General features: G+C 34.9%; 1 protein-coding gene across 9 annotated transcripts in view; it reads right to left on the bottom strand.

Moving 5' to 3' along the window:
- LOC131065756 (polyadenylate-binding protein-interacting protein 4) overlaps positions 1 to 19795 on the bottom strand; it is a 193343-nt gene that overhangs the window by 58080 nt on the left and 115468 nt on the right. For all 9 annotated transcript variants that reach the window (XM_058000391.1, XM_058000393.1, XM_058000392.1 and 6 more), the window contains exons 10-11: positions 18892 to 19310; positions 18458 to 18796 (exon numbers count right to left, since the gene is read on the bottom strand). In XM_058000391.1, the coding sequence (XP_057856374.1) occupies positions 18458 to 18796; positions 18892 to 19310 (758 nt within the window). The remainder of the gene's footprint in view (positions 1 to 18457; positions 18797 to 18891; positions 19311 to 19795) is intronic.

Genomic DNA, 19795 nt, shown 5'->3' with positions numbered 1-19795 from the left:
TAGGGCCAAGGTTACTATGTCACTGCATTGTGGAGGATCCACCACATCAGAAGAGGCCTTATTGAGTGCTGAGTTGCAAGAAGTCAATGAGGAAGTAACCTTCCCTGAAGATTTTTTAGCCAGGTCAGTGGGAGTTTCTACCAATGCAAAAACCTATTATGTGTTAGGAGCATCGCTAGCAATTGGAGAAATATAATGGTGACAGGGTTTAGGCCTAACCCACCAAGTGTTGCTCCTTTTGGGTTCAATAGAAGTTTTTGCTGCATTTTGATGCACTCTGCCCAATGCAATAACATATTCAACACTTGAAGGGTATTCCTTCATAATCAAGCAACTGCAAGATTTGATTTCAATTTATGTCGGTAAAAGTTTTGAAAGATCCATTTCCACCAAAATGCGAGCAAATGCGAAAGATGTAAAAAGAGTGAAAGTTGATTTTGAATTGAAGATGTAGGCCCGGAGACAAATCTTCCAATGGAATTCCTCATTGCAAACAAGTAACACAAGCCCCACAAATGCGGTGGAAGGTTGGGTAGGCGCACCCATATTAGAACAGCAGTTGATATTTCTAAAAATGGATCAAATTCTAGAAACCAGGCTTTCATGCACAAAATGGTGTCACCCCACATCCATGGACTCTTTTGTAACAATAGATGTCTGTCTTCAAAAAGTGCACAGATTACATCGAAGAAGCCCTTCGCACAAGGACCAATACAGATCTCGCCAATGAGAACTAGTTGCCATTTCTACTTAATACATTTATTTAACTCTACAAGATTGGGCGAAAATTATGAAATCGGCTTATTAAGGTATGCATTGTGTGAGTCTTAGCATCCTCAGAAGCTTCCTTATCCGAGTTAACAAAGAGTGAAAAGGGCTTTCCATTATCGACTATTGGAGCATCCATCGTTCCAACGAAAGATTTGAGGTTTCTTGAGACCCCAACGCCAAATGACAGAATACGATCCAAGTCACCCGTAGGGAATGGTTTGGGGCCTTCCTTTCCTTCGCCATCAATCCCACCAGTGTTCAGGACTCCGTGACCAGATAAACGAAGCTATTGCCTTGGTAGTGTCGTCACCAAATGCTAGGTTTCCAGAAGTGTTGGAACCATATCGATCGGAAGCCCTAGAGGAGGGATAATTGCCAGAGAACCCAACAACAATACAAAAACTTGATGTCGTATTGAAGGAGGAACTGCTTGAAATGGGGATGTTTGGCACCTTCGTGCCAGGAGGAGTGAAGTCAGAGACTGCAAAATGGTCACTCGCATAGGGAGAGCAATCCTTGCTCCCATCCGAAACCCTAGTTGCACACAAAGTAGAAGAATTCAGGAGCATTTTTACTCTTTTTAATAATATAAGTATTATTTTTAAAAAATTATTTTCTTAGTAAAAAATAATAAGATAAATATATATATTTATTTTTTACTAAACTATTATTTTATTAATAATATTGGAATTTACATATTTTATTTAGAAAAGTTATTTAATATTATAAATATTTTATTACATGTTCTTTATTTTAATTATATTAGATATATACTTTTAATTAAAAATCTACTAACAAAATTATCATTTTATTTAAATATAAAATGAATAAAAAACAAAATAAATAAATAAAAGAGAATCTTTAATTATAAGAAAATAACTTTTAAGAAAGTAAAGAAATAAGAAAAAAATGCATAATACGTGGGAACTTTATAAGGCTAGATTTTTTAAAGAGGGAAGTTTAATTTTAAAACTTAGGATAAGATATGAGAAAAATAGACTTCCCTACGTGAGAGTTTAGGATAAGTTTGGGTAAGCTAGGTGTGGCAAACAAGATAGGAATAAAACAGTGTATATATATATATACATGCAAATTCCTTCTATTGCATGGAAGATAGAGATTGCTAAAATGGATTTAAAAAACCAGTTTTAAACAATTGCAACCTCATCTTCACAAGACACTTCTACAAAAATGATAATTTGGGTTTTCATTCAAGGAGGAGGATGCCATATTAGTGCAGCAATATTTATTAGAAGATTATCTATCTTGCCTATAGAAGATAGTAAAGGTATTTAGTATTTAAGTTCTTCTATTAAGAGATTGATTCCAGTTTGTTAGCAGTCATATGAGAGGGTAACTGCAGAAAAGAAGCAAGTTTTATTGCATTCAAGGTATCTTAATTTTATTATATGGTTTTGATGGAAATATTGTCATTGATGTCAAAGATTCAAGAAGACATTCACAATGTATATGAGTATATGTGCGTATCATAAAAGATGAAGTTGTTATGACAAGTCAGCATACACATCAGAAAGAAGATCAGAATATGTTGGTTGATTCCATAAGAATGTCAAGTGGATTTGTATAATATAAAGCATATCTGACGACATTATTATCAGACCATATAAGCATATCTGAGAAGTATTGAGCAGATCTGTACAAAGCTGTGAGCATGGTAATGACAGAAAATTAGACAATGAGCAGTGTCAGAATGGCGTACATCTGATTTACATAACAGCAACCATAATGAGTTAATGGTTGATGTCTAACAGCACAAACATAGCATATGACAGATTTTGTGGGCATATGATAGTCGACTATGTCTTTGAACAGTAACCATTGATAACATTAATACCAAGTCTTCATCAGTATCAGATTGTATGACATTGCAGACAGACTTCATCATACTACAATCGTATTATATTTATGGACTGAAGATGGATTATTGTTGGTGATTGATTCCCAGCCAGCAGATTGATACAATATGCAATTCATATTTAGAGAACAGTTTGCATTTACTGGCAGATCCACACATTGCTATATCCACACATTACTATCCACACATTACTATTCACGTTAATCATATTCACATTAAGAATATGTGCAGATCTGAGTAAGTTCAAAAGATAGAAGACTGGATTGTCGGTGATAAAGATCAGCTTGTCAATGATATTATGTTGCAAGCTACAGGCACGAAATATGTTCCTATTGTTCGTCGTTCTACGCCACTCAAAATAAAGTATTGGAAACATTGACAAATTACGGTGATTGTATATTTTAAGGCAGTATACAGTGATTGCATAAGAGAATAGTGACTTGTTTGAGAAGGATTAAAGAGGCACGTGACTTCATCAAATGAGAAGTTTTATAGCCTGACCATACAGTGATCACATTAAGACAGCGATATGCAATTAGAAGAAAAGATCTTCATCCATGCTACAACAACCTTCATCCATAATCGAGTAAGATACAGTGAGACAACGATTCTAATTGAAATGGCAGAAATTATTTATGGAGTGGTCAAAATAAGGTAGACAACAATCAGAGGTTTACATCAGAGATCTTCTTATTTTGAGCAATCGATGATAACATTAAAGAAATATTTTCATGCCAACAGTCTACAAAAATATAATAAAGTTGGGCATATTCGACAAGGTTAACTCTTTAAGGAAGTATCGTGCATTTGTAGACAAAGATGGTGTTAATGATAAGTCGACTGAGATAATCAACTACATGGAAGAAATAATTACGACAATCAGTGACTAATGTGTGACAGAATACATGACTAATCAGTGACAGTAATCAAAGACTTATGGTAACATAGCATTGAGACAAAGAAGACTCTGAATCAGCAAGTCAGTGATCGAAGAAATAAAGAGATTATGTTCTAGAACAACAATCAAATTATGAGCGATCATACATACTATATAGTCTGATCATATATATATAAATTACAGTCCCAGTAGTTGGAGATATAGATCCCGTGCCAATATACTGAGTGAAAGTGGATCCTTTTGTTGGTGGAGAGAAAGGTCGACTTCTTATTGAAGTAAAAAGCAATGCCACATACAAGTCGGCAATTCATAGAATATAAACTGATAAACAAAGTCTAAAGATGATACGTATATGCAAGGAGTATCGACACATAAAACAAAATAAAAATCATAAGGATAAGAAAGTTTGTGAGAAGACGAGTGCAAGTCAATTAATGACAGAGAAAATTAACTAATAGCAATGTATTAATGAAATCAATTCATGGAGGAGATGCAAAGTTCACGATTTAAAAGGGAGTATTTGTTTAATAAAGTTAGTAAAGGAAGTAATTAATATTAAATAAAGATGGCGTTTCATTTCATAGTGATGTGTTGTTAAAATATACGTGGCTAAAGAATGAATGAAGCACTTTGACTATTCTAAAGAGATACGATTTGGTGAATTGACAAGCATGTGGATAATATTATAAGCAAGCTTTGAAACAAGGATTAGTTAAAAGATGTGTAATTAACTTTCATAAGGTACGGGTCAATAAAAAGGTGCGATAATGTTTTAACAGATAATACAGAAGGTGTGGTCTTATAAATAAGACACATATGACCAAGAGCAGAAATATAATTAATAAATGAAAGTCTGTGGTAATGCAAGTAAAAGTCTAAAATTAAAAAAAAGTGTTGCGACATGCTTAGAAAATATTAAATAAAGTTTAGTTTGTCTTTAATATGAATGACTCTTTGGAAAGAGTCACACCTCTTACGGAGGGGTATGCTGAAGATATAAATAATCTATCAGAATCATTTTGAATAGTGTGTGAGAAAGGTATTATGTGTGAACTATGAAAATATAAAAAGAGAGGAAGAGAGTCGTGGGTGTATATATGTTGAGAAGATAATAATTATATAGACCTGTAGGTGAGCAGTGTATAGTGCTGAAGGTATAAGGAGAGTTTTAAAGAGGATCAAGTGCAGATTTATGAGAAGACTGTGAGAAGAGTAGTCTCAGGCATATGGGCAGATTATGAACAGATTTATATGACAGACTTGTGAAGAATCCATGATCAGATTTGTATGACAGATTTATGTGTATGCAGATATAAAGGGAAATGTGTGCAGATTTATAAAGATGTATATAGAGTAGGAGTGTATGCAGATATAAAAGGGAAAGTATATGCAGATTTAAAAAAGAATAAAAGAAGAAAATTAGATGTCCATCATCCGTTGTTACAGCAACATTGTCAAGGTGGAAAATCAGATTTATGTGAAGTGGGTTGGTGCTCACGGATTCTGAAGTGGGAGTTGGTGCTTCCAATGGGTTGGTGCTCACAAACAGTGTTAATGGTTGGTGCCTCTAGTAGGTTGGTGCCTACAAATATTGTAAAAGAAGAAATATATAAAAGTATTGATTTACCGTGGTTTTCTCCCATAAGGGTTTCCACGTATATATTTTGTGTTCAACTTGTGTTCATATTAGATAGATTACATATGAATGTTAGTATGCAATGAATATGTTTATGAGATAAGTTATATACTTATGATTGAAGTTGAAAAAGGTTTAATTGGTAAAAGATTGCTGTTATACTGATTCACCCCCCCTCTCAATATAACTGTGTGCTCTTCAGGTTTGTCTTTGCCTTTGGTAATTGATATCTTCGTTGTAGCTATGAGAAATATGTATTTGGTATTCTTTATTACTGCCAATTGCAAATATGAGATCATCACATACAAGGTTGCATGTAGATTATGAAAACATCTACATATAATCATGAATGCTATGCATTTGAATGTTTAAAACTGAATCTATGTAATTCAGTTATCAATTGGAAATAGATAACAAGGGTGCATCTTAAGAGATTGAATTCATTATTGTGTTAAATGCGTAGAAACAAAATTGCATTTAAGCCATGTTATAATTTCAAGTTGTTGACTCAATTTTTGAATTTTCAAAAATTGACAATCCCTACAAATTTTAACTCAAATTTCGTAGTTTTCTTCTCTAAGGCATATTACACGAGGTTTAAAACTCGTATTTGTTAATGTTAAATCATTAGTGTGTCATGTCCCCTCCTTGATTGTTATATGTAGCATAAATGAAACAATTATTAATTAATATAATAATTATCAACGAATAATTATTTGAAATTTATTTATTTATTAATATTATTAATTAATTAATATTTATTAATATTAATATTATATTATAAACATAATTTACAAGACAAAAAAAAATATTGAAACTATGGTGTTGTGGGGGGAAGGAAATCATGATCGGCCTTGGTAATCAAAGATTGAGTCTACTATAAGTCTCCAAATAGAAACAACAGAATTCATATGTACCTATGTGTGGCGCATACAACATGAAAATGGTAGGCTAAGGAATGGTAAATAGCGGTGCGAAGGATGCCATCCAAAGACTTAAAAACACATTCACTAAGACAGAACCATATGCAATTATTTATTTGAGGATATATAACCGATTGAAGGGAGGGCAATAAATGTTAAGAGATTGAATTTATTACTGTGTTAGATGCGTAGAAACAAAATTGCATTTAAGTCGTGTTATAATTTCAAGTTGTCTCAATTTTTGAATTTTGAAAAATTGACAATCCCTACAAATTTTTACTCAAATTTCATAGTTGTTGGTTGAAAATTTTGTACACTTGGGGAAATATACAAAATTGTGGCTTCAACCACAATGTGTGAGTAAAACTCTCCTAATTAAGGGAAGGCTCCCCCTATCTATCTAATACTAAAACTAAAATAGGATGGAACAACAGTCTTTCTTCTTTTTTCAAGAAAGCCAATATCATTTTCTCTTCACAGAAAAGTGATAGCAATTTAACATAAAACAACAATAACAACTTTTTGAAATGAAATGAAAGAAAGGAAATGAAGTTTCTTGAAAGTTCAAAGACTTCCGTTACTTCCTTCGGGACATGACAGCAATATCAAGCTCAAAGTCTTGAATTTGTGAAGTCCTATCTACCCTTTCCTATTCTAATGATGCCAAATTCAAAAATTATGACAGCACAAAGTCTGAAATAGTTTATTTCATTCTACACAAGACAACAAGAACTAGTGTGAGCTCAAAGTTTCACAGCTATTTCTTATTCTAAAATCTACTTCTAATCTCTCTTAAGAACGAGTGTAAGCACAAAGTCTTACAGCTTTTCTCAATAGAACTTCTATTTTCACTAAATTAATCTCCAATACTTGCAGCACAAAGTCTGCAAATCAAAATTGATTAAGCCTTTTAAGAAAAACTTGCAAGAAAGGTAAAGTTGAACATAAACTCAAGAATATAGCACAAAGTCTCACTACTTGAGTAATTTTCTCCTATTCCTTTCAATCCTTCAATTTACACATAAAGCTCAAAGTCTTCCTTGCTGCAAAGTTGGCAGAGTTTTTGCTTGCTTTCCAAAAGAAAAAAATTACAATAGACCCCCTCAAGTATTTATAGGAGAGGAGTCTTGAGAAAAAGGTGGGACGATCCTAAATAACTTGAGAAATTCTCTCAACCACCAAGACTTATTCAATAACTAACTATGACTTATTCAAAGTTACAAGTCGTATTCTAAATTGACTTGTTACTCGTCTACTTGTAATTACAAAAGTGCAAGTAATGACTTGACTTGCAATTTACAAAATGTTTTTACAAGTAAACATGTCAAAAGAAAAACTACAACTAAGAGATTACAATTCTGAAAAATGCAACTAAGTGTTGAAAAACATTTAAGTTGCAGCATGTGAAGACATGAATCCTTCGAACTTCTGGATGATCGTTCATAGCTCAACGGGACTCGGCTCGTGGCTGTTCTTGGCAACAATCATGGTCTTCACAATGGTATCATGGCATTGAAGAAGCATAGAGTTGTTCTTCTCCAAAGTAGATTGGATTTCATGCAAGAATATTTGATGTTTCATCAAAACTTCAATTGAGGCAGCTGAAAATTGTTCACTCCACTCATCATGAATCTTCATCTGTAGATCTGCGAGCACTTCTTCTTCTGGTATCAACTCTCCATTCTGACTCATGATATTGCAAGAGGCCTTCTCACAATGAGAAACAACACCTTAGAATACTTCAACTCGCAATCTCATTGCGTCATCAATCTCTTCAATGAGGGATTTGAAAATGAGGGCTTTGTTCTCTAGAAGCTCTTCAAATTCTAGATACATGACCCTTGAAGGAATAATGGCATGCTCTTGAAGAACACTCAACTATTGTCGAGTCATCTTGCGCCAAAACGTCAAGCTACCTTCAACCCTTTCCAAGTTCTGTTTGAAAGTCTCGAAGGTATGATTCAATTTTTCTTCAATGGTCTCCAACTTAACCATCATTTGGAATATGTCTTTCAGCACTTGCGCACACAGATCATGAAGTTGATCCACCCAAGAGTCCAACGCTTGTACCTTTTGAGCAGCTCTTTCAACTCCCCGAATTGATTCTTGTGAACCAGAAGAACTTGAAGGATTACTCCCTTCACCAGCAGGTTTTGTGATTTTATGAACAGCTGCAACAAGTTGCCTATTCTCCTCTTCTAGCTTGTTTTTTTTCGCTAGAAGTTCATCATACCAATGTACTAGTGAAGCTACAAATTGTTGGGCATCATGCTTGACCACTTGATGTGTTTGTCTACCCAATTCTATCTTTGTAACCCTGTAATCAGGAGCTTGCATTTCCTCACGTGGCTTATCTGCAAGAGGCTCAACAATTTCAGCCACCTTCATCTTATTACTATCAACTGTTACCCTTGAGATTGTCTTGGATTTTTTAGCAACCTTGGGCCTAGATTGCTTAAGTTGCCGATAATCAGAGACATCAGGAGAAATTTCCTGCTTCTTCCTCTTGGGAGTGAAAGAACTAAGCCATGGAGGTAAAACGACTAGTTCTCCTCCAGTAGCTACTGAAGGCAAAAGAGAAGCAGTTTCTATTTGAACAGTCGTGGTCACCCTGGGAGAAGTATTTGTTTGGATGGCAACCATGGTTTGCTCGATAACCAAAGGGCATGAAGATTGTCTCATAAACTCTTCAAAGTCGGAAGTAGAGATATCGATCTCTAACAAATGAATGCATGCAGGAGTATCCTCGAAGATTTCCAGCAAGCTCTCTTGTTGATGATCAAGAGGTGGCTCAACAACTGAAATAGGAATAGCATTCTGAGGAGATTCATCCACTACTGTGTCAGGACGAGATAGAGGCAGCTCCATGGAAACTGAGGAGGGAATCACATGAGGTGACTCCGAAGCCAGTGACTTAGGAGCATCATCAAATTGTTGTCCTTCCTTCGGATCATCGGGATCAGTCACATGAATGTGAATCTGGGACTTTTCTTTTCCACGAACTGTCACCTCCTCAGGAGGAAGCACTATTGCCCGACTAACCCGCAATTTGATCCTAGTGCCTGAAGATGATGCACCTTCCTTGTTGTCAATCTGAATCTCAGACTTACGTCCAAGAGGCCCTGTAGAGTCATCTTATTTTCCAACCTTGATCTTGATGAGTCTAACACCATTACCTTTGAATAGGCTGAAATCTCTCAAGAATGGAAGTACATTCTTTACGTGACCATTGGATTAAAGGAAGTGGGGCTTCATCAACCCTTCGTGAGACATAATCTGGATCAAGCACATTCCCATCATCAATCATCCCTTGCGGAATGTCCACCAGGTTCAAATCAATAACTTGCTCAAGGGTGAGCCTGTAGTAGTCCATCTTAAGAACCTCCATTTCTGTACGGAGATCCACCCAGATATCCTCAATGCGATGCACATGTATGAAGGATTTTTTGATCTTTTCCTTCATACCTCGGTAGTCAAAATCTGCCCTTAACTTAAACCTTTTGAGTTTAATCTCCTGCATCTCGGTCTCCATAGCTTTGGCAGATTGATATGCATGTACAGCCATGATCTGTCTTCCCAACTCCCTAAGAATAATCTTATCAGTCGAGTATCTAGGAAGCATGTATGGCTGCCCATTGTAGCATCCGACTCTTATATAAATGAAAGTCGAGAATTGAAGGAACAAGCAACCATACTCATTCACTCTTTCCCATGCTTCACCTGACACCCTTCTGTTCTTTAGAGTCTTGTCAAACTAGCACATGAAGTAACCAAAGAATGCATCTTGAACCCTCATGAAATGTAATCTGTTGGGTCTTAAGGGCAGCTGATCATAGTATTCCCACACAGGTATAAGCGAGCGATCACCCTTGGTAGAAAGACTAGGGAAATGTCTAAGTGATGCTGCCAAATACACTAAGTATGAATTCATGTAGAAGGTCATGGATGGTAGTAGGGACTGCTGCAAGTTGTTCACACAAAGCGTCACTGATAATCTCTCCCCATGATATATGATGGGATTGCCTTATGAGCATGGTAAACTAATACATCCAGGGCTCAAAAACATTAGAGTGCTCAAGACCCATCATCCTGCTGAGAAGAGTGATGATGTCTCCAATTTCCCACTTGAAGTCACAACGACACAACTTAGCCCACCTTGTGAAAGCGGCTTGTGGCTCATGAATCCATCTATTAATGTGGCGTTTGCAGTCCTTTTCCCTCTTGACATAGTACTCAGCTGCACCATCCTTTGAAATCTCCATATACACAGGTGCTGATAGTATTCTGAAGACTTTCTCAATAGTATCCGCATCAAGGCGGATTATTGCCTCACCATCATCATTTCTAATGGTTCTCGTCTCCTTGTCGAAGTGGTGAGTGCAAGCGAGAACAAATTCAAGTTCTAGGGCAGCCACTGGAAAAGAAGATGCATGATGAATGTGGTTGTCCAACAACCGCTGCATATTAGTTTCCTGCGGATCCTCCACCCTTTAAATGAATTCTGACATGTCAACATGCCCTATCTCCATATCCTTGATATGATCCAAAAGAGAGGAAACTTGTAAAGGGGAAACTTCATTCTGGTACTTGTCATATTTATACTTCATCTTCTTTGGAATGGGAGATGATGGTAAATCTGACATTGAAGAACAACCTGGTATGCTGCGATGAAGACTTAAAGTGTTAAAGCAACATCATAATCAGCTGCAACTAACATTTTTCTTCTTCAAATGGGAAGAACTCCAACCCTTGAGCTTCACAACTTTGTGAGAGAAAGATGGGACATAAATGGGAATGCTTGAAACTTGACTTTGACCAATTTCAAATCTTGGGGAAAGTTTTACAAGTATACAAGTGGGGAAGAACAAACATGCAATCGGATTTTTGAAACCCAAATGCAAGTATACTTGTAAAACGGAAAATGGAGAAATGAGTGAAAAATGAGATTTTGACATGTGGGAAATGGTGTGAATGGAATGTATGGATAAAGGCAATGAGTATGAACAAAAATGGAAGGATTTTGGGAATGTCATCTTCAAGAAAATGGGAAGAACTTTCAACATGTAATCCGGTTCTAAAAACCCGATTTTGAAAGAATTGGTATTTTTCCACTTAGAAAATTGGAATTTTACCAAAATATGATTAAAATATTCCAACCATAGGGGAAGATCAATCATTTTCATCCTACTTGCAATTGGAATTTAAAATCCCGAATGCAAGTAAAGAGGGAAAATGGGAAAGATCAATGCAATATAAAAATTGCTTTGCCAAGGGGGAAAACCTCTCTCACAAAACCGATTTTAGGGTAAACCAACATATATACAAATTTACAACTAGAAAGATTGAATAAGAAGAGAAAAAAAATGAAAAGAAAACATACCTTGCTTCAATCCAAATGCTCTTCCAAGGAAATGCAATAATCCTTGTGATGAAGACTTAAAACCTTTAAATAAGCAACAAATCGAACTTCAAAACCCTAGCCACGTTTTTGAAAAACGTCTTTAGCAGCAAAAACGCCTTGTAAAATGGCACAAGAATTGGTCAAATCTCCCCTAAATCTCAACGCCTAGGGTTGAGAAGGCAAAACAATATGGGAGAGAAGAGATTCGTGGCATTTTGGAGGACAAAATCTTGGTATTTTGGCAAACACGCGTTGCTGTTATAACGCCTTCAAACCAGAAAATCAATCCACCAAATGGCATGGAAAGAGTTTCAAGATGCATGAAAATAGCATAAGAATTCAAAACGCCTTCTTCCTCCTAAAAATTCTCCACAAAAATCGGTGGAAACTCTCAACAAATTCGCCTAAGAAGCTGGTCGGGTTCTTGGAGAAATGCAACAAGTTTCAATTTTACATGTAATAGTGAAAATCGGGTTCCTTTCTTCATATTACAAGTTTAAAATGTTACTATATCTCCAATCTAGAGCAAATCGGGTTTTGAAAACTCATTTACAAGTTTAAAATGTCAATTTTCATTGCACAAGGCAAAATTGGGTTTTTGTGAGAGAAATACAAGTTATAATAACTTGTAAGAGGAAAATAAAATCCCCTCAACAAGTTTTAATAACTTTAAAAAAGAACTTGTAATGGGGATTTAAAATTCCCTTTACAAGTGACTTAGAAAATAAAACATGTAATAGGGAAATAAAATCCCTATTACAAGTAAAATCACTTAAAATAATAAAACTAGTAGTAGGGAAATAAAATCCCTATTACAAGTAAAAGTGATTTTATAAAACTTGTAATGGAGGAGAAAAACCCCTACCATAACTTAAAATCACTTAAGTGGAACATTTTAAAAGAATTTCAAGTTTAATTTAAACTTTATAATTTAAAGTTCACTTGTAATATGTCTAAAAAGTTCCTACAATGACTTAAAAGACAAAAAGCCACAAGGGGGAAATAAAAAGTAAATTACAAGTTCTAATTTCATAAAGTGCATTTGTAATTAACTAGAAATTTCCCTACGAAGACTAAAACAAAGGAAAACATTAAAACTTGCAACTTCAGGAAAATTTCCAACCTGCAGTCATGGAGAAAAAACCCGAAATTGAAGGAAAGACGTAGCAAACAGACCCAGAATGCGATGAAATTTGGAACGTGGTTTGAGGATGGACTAAGGATTAGTCCAATCTAAAAGATAAGGTGAAATTATGCCTCGAGAAGCATGCCATAGAGTAAAATTTTCATTTTTTGACAAAAATTTTATGTAATGGTCCTCATTTTTTGAAAAAATGAGGACAACAATAGTTTTCTTCTCTAAGGCATGTTTCACGAGGTTTAAAAATCGTATTTGTTAATGTCAAATCATCAGTGTGTCACGTCCCCTCCTTGATTGTTATATATAGCATAAATGAAACAATTATTAAATAATATAATAATTATCAATGAATAGTTATTTGAAATTTATTTATTTATTAATATTAATATTATATTATAAACATAATTTACAAAACAAAACAAAAATATTGAAACTATGGTACTGTGGGGGGAAGGAATTCATGTTTGGCCTTGGTAATCCAAGATTGAATCTACTATAAGTCTCCAAATAGAAACAACAGAAGTCATATGTACCCATGCGTGGCGCATACAACATGAAAATCGTAGGCTAACGAATAGTAAAGAGTGGTAGGAAGGATGCCATCCAAAGACTTAAAAACACATTCAGTAAGATAGAACTATATGCAATTATTTATTTGAGGATATATAGCCAATTGAAGGGAGGGCGATAACTAGTTATCTGAGGATATATAGCGATAACTACTTATCAATAATTTGTCAAGCCTTATGATTAGATGACAACACTTGACTAATCACCAAACTATCATTAATCAGGGGATTGATATTATTGTGACATCTTTTGACTAATTCGATAATTAGTGACGGCATCAACGTTGGAAGATATCAAAGACTCACCAATAATTAGCTTTGCCCCCGATAATCAAAGTTGTTCATAGGCGAAATGAAAAATAGGAAGATTACAAAGGAATCGATTAAAGAAGTCTAATCGATAAACTATCAAGAAGCGGTGTGGTTTGTTATGAAGGGACAAAGTCATGTCCTTCAGAGGCATCACTTCAAAGTGTAAAGTATAAGAAGGAAGACAATTACCTTTATTATGGATTTATAGGAAAACAATTAGGGACTAAAGAAAATACAGATTACCATAGACAGTGTTCGGATGATAACGACTAAAGCAATGATCTTCTAACAGCAGTGATCAAGGATGTAGACAACTTTCATAATATGAATTGATATATATATTAAAATTCAAGATAGCAAGAGGGAAATCAAAACATGTAGGAGTCAGTGCCTATGAGGATGCTATCATACTCCGCGAGTTGGGGAAAGGGTTGAAACAGGGAAGTATGGAGGTACATAATCTGAAGACGCATATAGAACAATATTGACATCATTTGTATATACATCAAGTCAGACACAAAGTCAATATATATAATTCAAATCAGTGAAATGAAGAGGAATCAAAGCATCCAAGAAGAAATTCACTCCCATTGTCAAAGGAGAGAGATAAGTTTTGTCCTGCAAACTATTCTTGAATTTTATAATGAAATATATTTAATTATAATAAAAGCCATATTTATTAATATATTACAACTCTAATTTAAAGTTAGAATTGTTGTCAAAGGATAAAATAATGGTGTATCCCGAAAGGGGACATTACATAGTGGTTGTGTTTATCATCGTTGTCCAAGTTTTGGTTGGTTTTTGCTTTCATTTTCCTATCTTTTTGTGCAATTTCGGGTTTTGAGTTCTTCATTGCAAGTAGGAACTTTTTGCAGTCATTCCAAGTAGGAAATTTTCGGAGTCATTACAAGTAGGAACTTGTTGTTGTCGCTGCAAGTAGGAACTTTTTGCAGTCATGGCAAGTAGGAACTTTTTGCTGTCACTACAAGTAGTTAACTTTACTTGAAATAGGGTTTTAGAAACGCGATTACAAGTTACTTGCAGTAGGGTCTTAGAATCCCGATTGCAAGTCTTTCTATTGCCATTATATTATTACTTGCAATTGGGTCTTAGAAACCCGATTGCAAGCATGTAACCCCATCTCCTTTATTGCAAGTTCTCTTTACTTGTAGTCAGACCTCCCAAACCCGATTGCAAGCCGATATTGCAAGAATGTTAAATACTTTTGCACTTGTAATCGGGTCCTAGAGACCCGATTGCAAGGGGTTTCAATACATGTAACGACAGTAAACAAAAGCTAGTGTTGTCATATGTTGATGACAGTAGTGATGTAAATTGAAAAGAGTACAATGTCATATGCACAGAGAGAACTTCTCCTGCAAAATCAGTATTACCCCAAGCAAGAAGATGAGGTTGGAGTTCATTGGCAAAGGACATAAGAACTATCAATGATGCAAGTTGATGTTCCTAGACAAATGCCTTCACTAATCTTGAATACTTCAAGTGCCAACATCTTGTAGCGGCATGAAGACCTCTTAAACAGAGGATGATGTAAATGGAGTTGTGTCTTGGACACTTAGATTAGTTTCAATTATGAATTTGTAATTTCCCTTTGACAAATTACATGTAATGTCAAAAATTGTAATTGAAAGTACTCACATTGCTTGCATTCTTGTAACTTGTAATTACATGTTAACAAATTACAAGTTGAAAGACAATAGGACTGTAATTTGAAATAAGTCATAGTTAGTTGTGGAATAAGTCTTGGTTAGTTGGACTTTTCCCACATTTTGCTCTTAGCCCCTCTCCTATATATATTGGAGGGTGCTCTATGTAATATCGATCTTTTTGACAAGAAAGAAAACTCTGCAGAAATTTACAGCGATAAAGACTTTGTGTTTTATACTTGTAAATCGAATTCTCAAGCAATATAAGGAGAACATTTGAGTTTCAGACTTTGTGTTGAGGCTTTGTTCATATATCCATTGTGTTCTTATGTCACAGTGATATGTTTTTTTGCATATACTTGAGATTTTAGTGAGGTTGTTAGAAAGAGCTTTGATCTAATTTCTTGTAGACTTTGTGCTACAAATATTGAGGATTAAATTAGTATAGTTAAGTATTCATAATAATAAGAGAGTTTACAGGACTTTGTGCTCGTAATTGTTCCTATTTATAGTAGTTTGGAGTGCATACCAATAATTGTGGAAGGTAGATAGGATAGTAGAAAAGTAAAGACTTTGAGCTTTTGTTTCTACATTCCCATCCCAGGGACGTGGTGGAAGACTTTGCACTTTCATGGAAACTTTGCTTCCTTTATACAAGTCTCTTTGTAGTTGTTGAAATTTCTTAAGTTTCTCTATTTGTCACTCTAATGCAATTTCTTTTCTAAAAAGATAAAAGAATATCATCTAATCTGAAAAAAGAGAAAAGGATGTTGTCACACCAAAGTTAGATTAGTGTTTATATGTTATAGTTAATTTGTAATAGTAGGAAAGGGGGAGCCTTCCCTTAGAATTAGGAGGGTTTTTAACTCACACCTTGTGGCTGAAACCATAATTTTGAACGCCTTCCCAAGTGTACAAAATTTTCAACCAACACAAGTGATATAGATTGTTTATGCATCATAAAATGCATGCAATTGAATATAGGAATTTTATATCATTACATGCATTATTTAATCATTATTGCAAACAAGAAAATCGTGTACATGATGTGTTTCCTTGAATATATGTTGAGTTGTTTTTTCTGTGTAGGGTTGTGCTTGAGAAACCTTATCTTCCAGAACAAGGGTGCCGAATGTAGGACTCAAAGAAGTGAATGCCCAGTAATTCATAATTGTTACAAGTACTTTGGCCAAAGTCAAATTTATTGCCTAGCACAATTAATTCTCTGCCACATCTTGATTGCATTTTAGCATATTCGAGTATGAATTGCATGTAGTCAAGCTTGCACTGGGATTTCCCCCTACCACTTACTACCCGATTGCTAGGCATTTCAAGCAGGTTCAGCAGTTCTTCGAGCTAGGAAGTACTCTAAGAAAGCTAAAGCTTTGTGGTTGGGCGGAGAAAGTGCCTCAGCCATGATCTTGTCCATTGATCTACAAAGACGGAGGAGTCATGACGATCAAAGGACTTGTAATATCATTATGGTCTACATGATGAACATTTGTATTGTATTGATCACTATGATGTAATGTGTTCTTATTAGATTTGATAATTAAATTACAAGGGAAGTTGTAATGTTAATTTGTTAAATTCTAAAGATGTAACTTATGTGGAATTAATTTTGGTGTAAAAACTAGTAAGGTTATGCAGGTCTTTACAGCTAGCATCTTCCTCTCAGACCTTGAGGTTAAAATTTGTAATCATTTTCAGTTTTGTTATACTCATTACAACAGAGATTCAATGTGTTAAATCTGCTGTATGAAATCCCTGTGTTTATCTTTTTAATAGCAATACAAAATAATACATAAATTTGCCTAGTGATCATATTTTCCAATGAAATGGTGTGTAATGAAGTCATTATCAAACTAGACATTGTGGAGTGAATCTATGATGATTTTTATCACATTTAATCAGACCAGCCAGCATACAAACTGTTTGAAAAAATGCCTATACTCTGAACTCGGAAAAAAAAAAGTAAAAAAAAAATTATATAGAATTTAGCCTGGGATCTTACATACAATTTCTCTCTCAAGTATATGAATGACATGCTCAAGCATATTTTAAAGAAGCTGACTTTCTCAGAAATACAGAAGTATGTGATTATTATCACTGAATATAAATGTGCATAACAAAAGTAGAAGTTATAAAAAAAGACTGTTTGAAACATTTAACAATATACGAAATGTTAAATTTAGGCAATCAGATGTTAATCTAATTAATTAAATTATAATCAGACTGAGAATAAGCAGAAATAACAATAAAGCACACGACACAACACACAAATACCCTGGGAAAACCTCCCTCTTGGAGGAAAAACCCAGCATCAAAGATTCAGATCAGTTCCTTTATTTATAAGCAGATTACATGAACAGTATGTATCAGATTACTTAACTGATTGTAGTGCCAATCTAGGGCAGATTCAAACCAAGTATATGCAGCTGTAGTATATCTTTAGAGAGACCAGAATATCGACATCACTTGGAGAAGGAGATCGCTGAAGTATAGGACACCACTTTGCCCAGCAAGCTTCCCAATGGATTCTCTCAAATGATCAGATAGACTTGCAGCAGTATGAAGACTTAGATCGCTTTCTATCCTTCCAAGTTCGCTGACTAAATTCGCATAAGGCAAACGGCTTATGGTATGTTTTCTTGATGAAGGTAATATTGTGTTTGAAGTGTGAAATGAATCTTGTTTATATACAAGATTCATGTTCAAGTTTTCCCCAAGTCGGCTTTAACAAAATTGCCGCCATTTTACATATTTTTAAGTTTGCCCTTTTTGGCGCCCAATTTGGGGCCTACATAAATTGCAAGTTATACCACGTTTCATTTTGGGCCCAGCCCTATTAGACATGTAATAGCTTAACCTTATTACAATATGATTAATATTTTAATTGCCACTAGGCATCATTAAAATATAATCCGAACTTAGCTATCCATTTTCAACACGAAAAAGGCATTTTAGTGAGGTAATTACCTCAATTACATTTTATTACTTGAAATACAATATGTGATGAATGATTATCATAAAATTTGTGATTATTAAATGCTGACCTTCAAGATTATTTTTTAGAACAAAAATTAAAATGTATTGTACTTGCAGATACTTTTCCTCTTAATATAAACAACTAAACACTCTTTCTGTTAAACAAAGAAAACAATGAGGGTGTTTGCAAAGACCAGATACCAGAATATAATTTGCAAAACATTTGAAAAGAATAAAAATTACATGGTGCAAAATGAATGTGCAATGCTTGCCTGTTGTCCTGCAGAAATTCTGACAGCAGATTGTGCAGGAAAGCTTGACAATATATTAGTGCCTGACATACTGGGGGAAAGAATAGCTGCAGGTTGCAGATAGGTACTTGTTGTGACTCCTGAAGCAGTTAAGGCATTATTGTAAGGGCCAATACTTGCAGATTGTTTTGGTTGCTGTGTCAAGGAACTTTCTCCAAATATCACAGGTAGAGATTGCATATGTAGAACTGGAGGAACACCAATTGGCATATGTAAAGGACCTTGGGCTACAGGAGATGATGATCGTATGCCAGTATAGTATGAAGTGAAACTCTTAGCATTTGGATTGAGTTTGAATTCCTGCACCATATAATACAGATAATCTTATATTCAAATTAAAAGTAAAGAAAATGCATTATTTAATGGAGATTAAACAGAAAAATAGGTGCATTTACCTTTGCATAAGGATTAAGTGTCAACTTTTCTGAAGAAGTAGATTCTATAGATGAGCCTGATGAAGCTTTAGACACAGGGTTAGTGGATGGCAAGTCTGTAGCTAAAGAGGATAAGATTCCCATTCTACCGAATGGAAATTGTTCTTGTGAGTTAATGGGTGGAACAACCACTGAACATTTACTGGTTTTAATTTGTGACAGTTCTGTCGTATGACTTGTGCTTTCAGACCCTGCATGTATGCTAGAAGTAGCTACAGAACCACTTAAGCTTGTAGGCATTGGAAGAGCAGAAGCAGGAGGGGCACAAGCAGCTGCTGTTTGAGGAAGATTTGATCTTGATGATGCAGTAAGTAATGACTTCTCTTCTTTTGACAAAAATGCTTGCTGTTGATCCTTCAAAATCAGCTTGTCTCCATTGACTACAGGCAAAAGAGGAAATCTTCAAATAGTTATCAACAAAAATATCAATGCTCTGCTAAAGAAGTTAAGTGTTAAGTCTGCTGTATATCATGAAGGCATGACCCTCCTAGTATATCAAAGGAGAACAAATGTTAACTCTAAAATGCACAAATGAATGAAATCTATGGTCTAAACTTACTAACACAATCTATAAAGCTCTATAAAATTCCATAAAACTCGTCAATTGAAGCTTATGTTTACTAGAAGCACATTAACTTGATATTATTTCAATATACCCAAAAAACAGATTGGGCGAAAAAAAGTGTATTACATCAAAGAGTTTAACCCAGCAAAGGACCACGGTGAAAAATCATATCTAGGGGCAGCTATCAAAGGAAAAGTGAGGTTGTTGGTTGCACAACTAAAGACGGGGTCACATCATCTTAGATGTGAGACCGGTAGGTGGAAAATACCCAAGGAAACTTGGGAAGAAAGAGTTTGCACA

Source organism: Cryptomeria japonica, chromosome 7 (genome assembly GCF_030272615.1).
Source record: "Cryptomeria japonica chromosome 7, Sugi_1.0, whole genome shotgun sequence".
Lineage (NCBI taxonomy): Eukaryota > Viridiplantae > Streptophyta > Pinopsida > Cupressales > Cupressaceae > Cryptomeria > Cryptomeria japonica.
The sequence above is the reverse complement of the archived record's forward strand: the minus strand, read 5'-3'. Positions and strand labels throughout refer to the sequence as shown.